The 10909-nt window shown below is 36.8% G+C and overlaps 1 protein-coding gene and 1 pseudogene across 3 annotated transcripts in view; one reads left to right on the top strand and one right to left on the bottom strand.

Moving 5' to 3' along the window:
* NAA50 (N-alpha-acetyltransferase 50, NatE catalytic subunit) overlaps positions 1-6566 on the top strand; it is a 40159-nt gene extending 33593 nt beyond the window's left edge. For all 3 annotated transcript variants that reach the window (XM_036447950.2, XM_036447949.2, XM_036447948.2), the window contains exons 3-5: positions 1916-2035; positions 2676-2742; positions 3577-6566. In XM_036447950.2, the coding sequence (XP_036303843.1) occupies positions 1916-2035; positions 2676-2742; positions 3577-3754 (365 nt within the window). In that variant the 3' untranslated portion in view covers positions 3755-6566. The remainder of the gene's footprint in view (positions 1-1915; positions 2036-2675; positions 2743-3576) is intronic.
* On the bottom strand, positions 12-1259 carry LOC118724772 (annotated as a pseudogene).
* Positions 6567-10909: the final 4343 nt, after the last annotated feature.

The following is a 10909-nucleotide window of genomic DNA, read 5'->3' on the forward strand; positions in this document are numbered from 1 at the left end:
ATGATTGAAGTGTAGGCTGCTGAGAGGCGTTTCATCCTACTCTCCCAGGCACAAGACACAGGCAGAGAAAGCACTGGCGTCCTGCTCTTCCACTTTGAGTGGGAAGTCTTGGTTCTGGACTTGCTGCATCAGTTGCCATGTCGGCCCTAACAGCACATAGTAAATAGTCGTCCTCTGGAATCCATTGAAAGTAGAAGCAGCAGCAACGATGTAAGCACCCATGTTTTCAAAGAGGATCCAGTCCCCCACTTAGGCTGGGGGACTGTCACATGCTGGCCCCCAGATGCTGGATGAATAATACTTCTCATCTGGTTGGGCCTCTTCTGCAGAAGTGACTTCATGTGCACATAATAATAGAGGATGCAATTAAATGATCCATACACTCCATTATTCACATAATATATAAAGGTTTTTTTTCACCCGACTCCTCTTCATCATCAGAGCCTGTTTGTTCCTTTAATACCAGTTTTTTGGCAGTGATGTTAACTGCAAGTGTGAAAGCTGATGCAACATAGTATCTGCCTGGCTCAGCTGTGAGTATCACTCCCAAGTCTGATGGAAAATACTTGTCCAAAGCTGGGTTGATTACACTGATGATCAAATTTAAGCTTCGCATCCTCAGGTCCAGGAAAGCCACCACCAATATCCAGCAGATACATGTTGAAGCCAACCTTAGCTCCCATGTCAAAGACAATAGCGGGCATCAGAGATGGCCAGCATGAAGGTCTAAGGTTAATACAGCCACTTCCATGTGATGGCATCAATGTTTAGCTCCTTTGTTCCAAAAGAAATCTGCTGCTGGTTTTGAGTAGGGCATCAAATTTAACACTTGAGTTGACACATGGCTTTGGAATCATTAGTAGCAATCCACAAAACCCACTTTGCTTTTAGATGTGCCCTAGCAACTTCCATCAACTTGACCTTACTATGGAAAGTGGTCATCTGGACTCCTTTATTGGCAGAATATTTAATCTGAGACACTTGTTTATAAGGATTTGCGTAGATAATCCTCTGGAGGTACCCCAAAACTCTGCATCAGTTTTATTTCAATTTTACTGGCACAGTCAAATCCTATCCGAATGGCAGCTAAGGGTCTTCATTATTGTTCTATCGTCATTGCAGTTCTATCAGTGACCCCAAGAAAGAGCTTTTAACCATTTCAGAAGTTTCTTTAGAATGTCTCCCGGGTCTGCAACATACAAGGCATCCTTATCATCGGAAGAAGAGACTGCATTAATTTTTTGGTCCAGAATGTCCAATCAGACTCTTAATTTACTAATGTTCATGTTCATGGTTTCTGGATGTTCTGAAATGCAACACAAAGGAAAATGAAGATATGGGAGTTAGAAACTATTGCCAGCTGTTCACAAATGCAGCTCTCCGGAAATAACAAGTCCAGAAGATGTGTGTCCTCTTAGTGTAGCAGTGGGAATGCCCTTAGGCAGAGTGCACACAGAATGGCCATTCCCAATCAGCCACCCAGCCACCTACCACCTAGCTCCCTCCCTCTGAGGAGCTTGGGAATCTAAGGGACTTTTTTAATCTTTACTTTTGAAAGTATTACATATGTGTCGTCCCGTCCCCCCCCTCCATTTGACTTCTAGCTTCTCCTGCTTCCCAGGCTTTCATCCCCTATTGTCTGTGTCCATGGGTTATGCATATATACTACAAGTTCTTTGACTGATCTCTTCCCATCCATCTACCCTCCCTCACCTCCCCTCTGAGGTTCTACAGTCGGTTCTACGTGTCTCTGTCTCTGCATCTATTTGTTCAACAGTTTATTTTGTTTATTAGATTCCACATATGAGTGAGATCATGTAATACTTAACTTTGTCTGACTGCCTTATTTCGCTTAACATAATAATATGTGTTATTCTGTCTGTTGAAAGTTATATCTTTATGTTTTCCATGGCAGCCTATTTCAATGATATTGCAGTCGGTGCAGTATGCTGTAGGGTGGATCATTCACAGAATCAGAAGAGACTTTACATCATGACACTAGGATGTCTGGCACCATACCGAAGGCTAGGAATAGGTAAAATTACTATTTTTTATTATTATTTCTTCAAAGAAACATAAACATATTGTTAATTCTTCCTGACCCAGTAAGTCAAAGTATTTTTTTTTTTAAAGGAATACTGGGAAGTGGTTACTGAATTATATAAGGTGAAGAATATTTAGTCCTAGGTGGTTTGGCTTCAGTGGATAGAGTATCGGCCTGAGGACTAAAGGGTCCTAGGTTTGAGTAGGATCAAAACACATGCTTGGGTTGTGGTCTCAGTCCTCAGGGTGGGGCATGCAGAAGGTAGCCGATCAGTGATTCTCTCTCATCAATGATGTTTCAATCTCTCCCTCTTCCTTCTCTGAAATCAATAAAAAAAATTTTTTTTTAATTTATTTATTAACATAATTCAATTGAAAGTCCTATACAGATTTGTTGTCAATGTCCCTTTTGTTTTTTCTGTTTTCCTTGTACCTGGATGTCTTATATATAAAGATTGCTTTTCAGCTAGCAGTTTTAAACACACATAGTATAGAAAGAGAACAAATATTTGGAAAATCAGATGTCTAGTGTTTGCTTCAAATTCTGTAAGGACTCAGTAAGTGTTAGCATAGTCATTATATGTAATTTAAAGATTGATCTCTATGACATTACTTATTTATCTTGTTAATAGGAACTAAAATGTTAAATCATGTCTTAAACATCTGTGAAAAAGATGGCACCTTTGACAACATCTATCTGTAAGTACAATTATATTTAATTATCTAAAGAATTTAATAAATTGGCAATAGTAATCTTTACAGAAATTTTAAATTCTGGTCACATATTTTATTGTCTTTTGGAAACACCATGGACGTAGTGGTTAATAATAGATTAAGAAACCTGAGGAAAAACATTCTTGTTTTCCTTTAGAATATTGGGATGGGAGCTTCAAAGTTAGAGGGATGAAATAATTTAAAATTTAAATTGTTAAATTTAAGAATCTATTAACATTACTTTTCTTTAACCCTGAGTTTGCACTCTGTTTTGGTTAAAGTCAATTGGTTATGTGCTTATTAGCAGCAGAGTTTAATTATAAAAATCAGAGAGTACCTGGCTGATATTATACTTAGATCTTAAGAGACAAGGATAGGTCATAATAATGGATTGTTTATTAAGATTCTCATTTTTACTTTAACAGTGGGAGAGATTAAGTTACAATGCTAGTTGAGGAGTAATTGAGAAAGTTCAAATTATTTTCAAAAAATAGCTTGTTTTTATATCAATCACAAAGGATATATTCAGGCATTTGAGACCTAATATTTTACTTTTTTTTAATCTTTTTTTTCTGTGTGTGTTAATATGGTCTTTGAATATTCTCTCATAATTGAAAATGTTATGATAGCTAGCCCTTTGTTGATTTTAAGAATAATTACTCTTCCTTGAGTCACTAATCTCAACCAACTGTTACTAATGTCAGCGGTATTCCTCCTCCAACCAATTTGAAGCTATCTGTGGGGAACAGGTAAAAGCTTATGAAATCGTAATTATTATTATTATTTTTTTTTTTTTCCTGATACCTTCTTATATCTTAGACATGTCCAGATCAGCAACGAATCAGCAATTGACTTCTACAGGAAATTTGGCTTTGAGATTATTGAGACCAAGAAGAACTACTATAAGAGAATAGAGCCCGCAGATGCTCATGTGCTGCAAAAAAACCTCAAAGTTCCTTCTGGCCAGAATGCAGACGCGCAAAAGACCGACAACTGAACAAATTACAAATGAACTTTCTTGCACTTGCTTGTCGCCAAATAAAAGAGAGGCCCATTGATTCTCCCCTTCCCCCCTTTGTTTTAAAGCTTTTCCCACTCCTTGTTCTTGCTTTTTCTCCTTTCTTTTCTTCACTTTCTTCTAAAAGTTTTAATACTTTCAAGGACTTTCAAAATTAATCATGTTTAGGGTGTTTTTGTTTTCTTGTTTTTGTGAGCTGGACTGGTTGTAGGAAGGAGATGTATAGATCTGTTTATTTCACAGTTAAGATATATGGTCCCGAGAATTTGGGTATCAATTTCAATTTATTTTTAACTTTTTTTTAATGTCCTGCATTCACATTGAAGGGCAGAGCCTACAAAATATTATATATTTCAAAAGAAAAAAGAAGCAGTAGCAATATCTTGTTCTCTAATCATACACAAGTTTAGTGTGTTTGTGGTACTTTGGGTTTTTCAAGACTGTTTGTGGGATACTAATCCCTAGACATTGCCTTCAACTCCACCTTTTGTCCTTCTAAGTACTATCTCAGGAGTTGGACTATGTTATTCTTGTAAGAAATACTAAGCTTATTTTGTGTGTGTGTGTGTTTTAAGCAATTATTTCTTCCTTCCTCATTGGTGGCTGAGGGTGGGTGGGATAGTTTGGGTAGGTAGTGTTAGACTTTGGTCTCAAGTATTTGAGTTAAACTGCTTTTTGCTAATGAGTTGGTTGGTTATTAGAAGGTTTATTTTTCCTGCTGTTGATTGTTATTAGTGGCGTTAACTTTTTAGAGTGTGAGCTGGTGAAATTTTTTTTCTAATATCCCAGCTAAAGATATGGCCTTTAATACTGACCTAAAGAGGTTTGTTGTGACTTTTTTCCTCCTGTCCCCTTTCTTCAGTAAACTCACAGTAACCTAACCTTAAAAATGGAGTTGGTGTCCTTATAGGGCAATACCCCTAAAGAATCCTGAAGTAGGTGTTGTCTGTTGGACATATTAAAACATACTTAAAGGTAAGCTTAGATGGACTTGTGGCACAATAAATGCATTTAATGTCAGCTAATGCAGGCTGTTAAAAGTGTGGCCACTGAGCATTTGACTATGTAGGAAAGAGTATCTAGACTATTTTTGAGAATGACATAACTGTGCTATTATCTGTTGGAGAACATCCCAGATTTGCTTACATTCTGTGCCTATGATATTGAGTTTAAGGATTTGGGGGAGGGAGAATTGTTAAACATATTACTTCTATTCTTGGAAAAGTAAAGTCCAGAAGTGTTACCAATGCAAATGTCACTGTGACCTCTGTTGACAGAAACTTGTTTATATCAGATCATTTACTGATGCATAAGGAGTGGTTTTGACAGGTTGATAATTTTCTAAGATAAGAGACATCTGAAATTTTCTTGTTTTCCTCCATAGTCCCATCTCCAATATTTAAATTTTTATGATTGCCAATATTGGTGACCCAACAAATTATCTCATTAGACTTTAAAATCGTGATAGAGTTTGAAGATTCTGTCATTTGACTTTAAAAGGAAGGTTGTTTCATAATATTTATCCTCTTATGTAAATTCTGCTATGAAAGTCTCATTTCTCCAAACATGTTAAATGACTAAATTATTTTACAGTGTTGATACACACTTTATAATCTTCAGTTCTTATTTGAGACTTCAGCAGTCTTGAGTGCCAACAATAATACAGAAAAGGAAGATAGTTGATGAATGAGTTTATAGACTCCTCATCTTAAGATAGTAGAAATATAGAAAGACCATGCTGGTTTCTTGGGTATCAGTTACTTCAGCAGTATAAATCTAAGCTTAGAATAAAAGTTTAGCATTAAGCACCTTTACCTTATGGATAAGCTTCCGCTTGCTCTTGCCAAGAAAAGAGTGCTTGAGTTACAGAAGGCATAATTAGTTTGAAGAATTCAGCCTTTTTGTAAACTTCCAGATATCAAAATAGATTTTGATATATAAATGAGTTTTCTGAGATGACACTGCCTCTATTTCTATAACCATTTCACCTGGACTATCAGTCCTATGAATGTATCCCTAAATGTTGTTATTGAAAACCGAATAGCTGCCTCATGACAATTCAGTACATGTTATTTAAGGAGGAAAAAATATAAATTTTGAAATGAGGGTGTAGGCTCCCTGTCATTATAGTGTTTCTTTTTCCACACTAGTCAATATCTTTAACCTAAATTGTAAATGTTTGTAAAAGTTTAATTATCCTACATCAGACTTGTATTAAATATTTCCATCCATTTATGGAGGAGGAGGATATAGAAGAGGTAGAAGCTGGGTACTAGTTCATATGCTTATGAGTCAGTAAAGTCTGAAGTAAGGCCCCATGTTGAGTTGGTTATTTTGAAATATGATAAAAATTATTATTGAGGTAAAACAATTCTATTAACTGGATGATTGGATAACAGGATATAACCACCATATTTTTCAGGACAGACAGTTTTTACTGTGGAATGAATAGATAAAAATACTGGATGGCAATTGTATTTGAGTTCTAAAGAAAAAAATCTGCAGAGAAATCTATGCAATATATAATTTGTCAAGATTAGTTTTTATATGGGGAAAGAAGTTCTGAAATATCCCCAAAGCAGTTTACTCATCAATTGAAAGTCCTCCAAAAACAGAACTATTGGAAAACCATGGTATGTGGGGTGGAAAAGAAAAGCTCCCTCAGTTTTTTGGAGGGAATAACTTTAAAAGTACTTAAATGGCTAAGTTTACTTGGTGCAGTTAAGAATTAAATTTGTTGATTTTAACATTGCTGTTACATCTGAAATAAACTTAATGTGATGTTCTGGTAGAATTCTGTGATGTTTGTATATGTCCAAAAAACCCACACACACCCTACTTTGTGTTGAATTTTAAGATCAGTTATTTACTATTTCCCAATTTGATTTTCTAAATACTTTTACATTTCTTTGAAAACTAACTAAAATAGCCAAAGTTTAATAACAGCTTCCTAATTCAGACCTTTTAGAACTTGCTAGAAACACTGCCGGCTATCTGCAGTTCAGTCTCAATGAGAAAAAGTCTCAGGGAGTTGTCTTCTTTCTGCTGCTATATTTTGAATGTAATTGTTAAAGTCACCTGACATTTTAGGCTGTGATCTCATTAGTGGTATGCATTTACTACAGATGATATATAATGTGTTCAAAATTTTTTTCTTTTTTTAGTAGTGAGCAAGGAATTTTAGTAGTTGAATGAGTTAGGAGTTGCTTTTTAAGTTTTCTTACTGAATATCAAAGATGGATTTAAAATTCTGTCTTTAACAAAATTAACTCAGTGATTACTATCTTAGTCAGAAGTGTTATAATTTGAATTTTATTTATTCCATTCAAGAAACAATAGGTGATCTTTGCCTGTGTAGCACATTATCCCAAAATTTAGTGGCTTAAAACTTATATTACAACCCACAATTTCTGAGTCAGGAATCCAGGAACAGCTCAGCTGGGATCTGGCTTGAGGTCGCAATGAAACTGTCAGTCAGGGTTATATCATCTTGAAAGCTTGACAAGGGCTGCGGGAGCCAATTCAAAGATGGCTCATGCATTTACTTGGCTATTGGAGGGATTTAGTACCTTCTGTCACCTGATTTTCCCCAGAAAGAGTGATTCAAGAAAGTGAGCAGAAGCCATGCTTTTGTATGAGCTATCTTAAGAAGTGACATGCTAATAACTTCGGCCAAGTTCTGCTCACAGAGACCAATTGTACTAACTAGGTACAATGGGTAGTACCCAAGGACATTAATACTAGGAAGTGGAAATCCATGGATATGACTCCACATTATACTTGGAGAAAATTTTAGGCTTTGTTGACAATAAGGGCAGGCTTAATGGAAAGATTCTGTTATCTCAACTCTCTCGAGTTTCCTACATAAGGGTTAGAAAGCATTGCACTTTATTGATATTCAGAATGTAAAAGAAATAGGGAGTGGGTCTAAAAGTTTTGCTCTTATGTTGAGTTTTATGCCTACGTATATATTGTAATAGTCTGTCTCCTAGATTAGTGCATTTCTAGCTGTGTGAGTTGAATATTCCTGGGAATTGGGTACAGTAGTGAGTAGAAGTAATGTGCCTAAGAATTTTTTCAGGGAATAAATCGAAGTGTCCCAAATTGGACTTCCCTTTTAAAGCTGTACCATAGGAATTTAGTCATAGTTTACAGCCAAATAACAGCTATAGGGGAAAAGGCCTGAGTAAGATTTTTAAATGTCAGTATAGTTATCTTGATAGAACACAAATGTAAAGTCAGAATCTTACTGGGGCAGAAATTCTCAACCTTTCCAATTATAAATTTAGAACATTTGATTTCTTAGGTAAAAGTGTTTACCTTGAACCAAAGTCTGCTCCAGAAATAGTTGGGAACATCTCTATACTAATAAAAGGGTAATATGCTAATTAGTCTGGGTCGACCAGACATCATCTGGTTGTCCCTTCCTCCTTCCAGACAAAGCCACAGTGGCGGTTAGGGGCGATCAGGCAGGCAGGCAGGTGAGTGATTAGGAGCCAGTGGTCCCAGGTTGTGAGAGGATGTCCGAATGCCAGTTTTTCCCTGCGGGATCAGGCCTAAACCAGACATCCCTTCAGTGGTGCCAGATTGGAGAGAGTGCAGGCTGGGCTGAGGGCCCCCCACACACGAATTTTGTGCACCAGGTTTCTGGTAAAGTTAATAGGGAGCAATCACTACTTAGCCTCAAACTTAAATCTTGAATTATGACTGCTTTATAATTGTGATGAAAGCTTAAATCTAACACTTGGGAAGATATAATAATTGGGAGGGAATATTCTGAAATTTTTGAACTTTGAATTAGGTATTTCTGATTTGTTAAATTTCATCCGTTTTATTATGTTTACTGTCCTGAAAAAATCAAGGCATCTTCTCTGGCTGGCCTGGCTCAGTGGATTAAGTGTCAGCCTGCGGACTGAAGGGTCCCAGGTTTGATTCACATCGGGGCACATGCCTGGCTTGCAGTCTCAATCCCCACTAGGGAGTGTACAGGAGGCAGCCAATCTATGATTCTCTCATCAATGATGTTTCTCTCTCCTTCTCTCTCCCTCTCTGAAGTCAATAAAAATACATTTTTTTAAAAATCAAAGACAGCTGAAACCGGTTTGGCTCAATGGATAGAGCATCGGCCTGCGGACTGAAAGGTCCCGGGTTTGATTCTGGTCAAGGGCATGTACCTTGGTAGCAAGCACATCCCCCCAGTAGGGGGTTTGCAAGAGTCAGCTGATTGATGATTCTCTCTCATCGATGTTTCTAACTCTCTATCCCTCTCTCTTCGTCTCTGTAAAAAAAAAAAAAAAAAAAAAAAATATATATATATATATATATATATATATAAATCAAAGACATATGTGTTTCTAAAGGACCTAAATAGTATAAGTGAAGTAAGTCCACATGTTAAATGGTGAAAGTTTCAATAGGATATCTGACTATAAGGTTTTTCTTCGTTTTTTTGAACAAACTTCTGGAATTCATCTACTTAGTTCATCTTTTAGAAATTGTATTGACAATATCAAAAGTTCTCCATAAAAGTATTTGGGCAGTCTTAAATCCTATTTGTCACTAGCAATCTCTTACACCAGTGATTTTTCTTTTTCTTTTTTTTTAATATATATATTTTATTGACTTTTTTTTAAGAGAGGAAGGGAAAGGGATAGAGAGCCAGAAACATTGATGAGAGAGAAACATCGACCAGCTGCCTCCTGAACACCCTCTAAGGGGGATGTGCCTGCAACCAAGGTACATGCCCTTGACCAGAATCAAACCTGGGACCTTTCAGTCCGTAGGCCAATGTTCTGTCCACTGAGCCAGACCAGTTTCAGGTACACCAGTGATTTTTCAACTGGAGTGCCACAGCACACTGTTGTGCCACAAGCATTTTTAAAACATGCAATACCTGACTAGTCCAGGGCAGTGACCTCTTTTCCCTTAGAATGTCAAATTTAAAAATGACAACAGCCCAGCCAGTTTTGCTCAGTGTTTGAGCATCGACTTATGAACCAGGAGATCACCGTTCAATTCCAGGTCCAGGGGTGAGGGAGGCAGCTGATTGATTATTTTATCTTCATTGATGTTTCCGTCTCCATCTCTCTTCCTCTCTGAAATCAATAAAAATATATATATTTTTTAATTTTAATGACAACAGCCAACACAAGAGCCACCCAGTGTGACTGAATCAAAATTATACCCTTTTTTTTCTTTTTCAGATTATCAAAAATTTTTTGGTGTGCTGCAAAAATTTAGTAATTAGTTTATGTATGCCACGAGATGAAAATAGTTGAAAATGGCTTTCCTACACTAAAATATAATAAAACTGTCAGGTACCACATATATAATATAGCTTAAGCAGGTAAAATCTGAATATGCAACTTGAAATAATTAGTATAAATAACAGTAAAAATTGGGTAAGATGGGCCCTTTTTATAGTACCTTCAAAGCAGTTTCATGACTTTGTTTTTACCATCTTCCTATATGAAAATGTTATCTGCCTTTTGCTGATGTAGAAGTTAAAAATTGTTTCTACAGCCCTAACCAGTTTGGCTCAGTGGATAGAGTGTCAGCCTGCGGACTGAAAGGTCCCAGGTTCTGGTCAAGGGCATGTACCTTGGTTGCAGGCATATCCCCAGTAGGAGGTGTGCAGGAGGCAGCTGACCAATGTTTCTCATCAGTGTTTCTACCTCTATCCTCTTTTCCTCTCTGTAAAAAAAATCAATAAAGTATATTTTAAATGTTTCTACAGATTTATCAAGCACCTACTGTTTGTAAGTTCTAAGGTTATGTTAGCTAGGTAAATGATTCGTGGCCTATTTTTTTTTAAAATATATTTTATTGATTTTGTACAGAGAGGAAGGGAGATACAGAATTAGAAACATCGATGAGAGAGACTCATCGATCAGCTGCTTCTTGCACACCCCCTACTAGGGATATGCCCGCAACCAAGGTACATGCCCTTGACCGGAATCGAACCTGGTACCCTTCAGTCCCCAAGCCAACGCTCTATCCATTGAGCCAAACCAGTTTCAGCAATCGTGGTCTATTTTTTTAAAAAATTTTTAATTAATTTTTAAAGAAACATTCATCAATTGCCTGCCTCTTGCATACCCCCTACTGGGGATCAAGCCCACAACCCCGACATGT

This window comes from Pipistrellus kuhlii, unplaced genomic scaffold, assembly GCF_014108245.1.
Source record: "Pipistrellus kuhlii isolate mPipKuh1 unplaced genomic scaffold, mPipKuh1.p scaffold_m20_p_2, whole genome shotgun sequence".
Lineage (NCBI taxonomy): Eukaryota > Metazoa > Chordata > Mammalia > Chiroptera > Vespertilionidae > Pipistrellus > Pipistrellus kuhlii.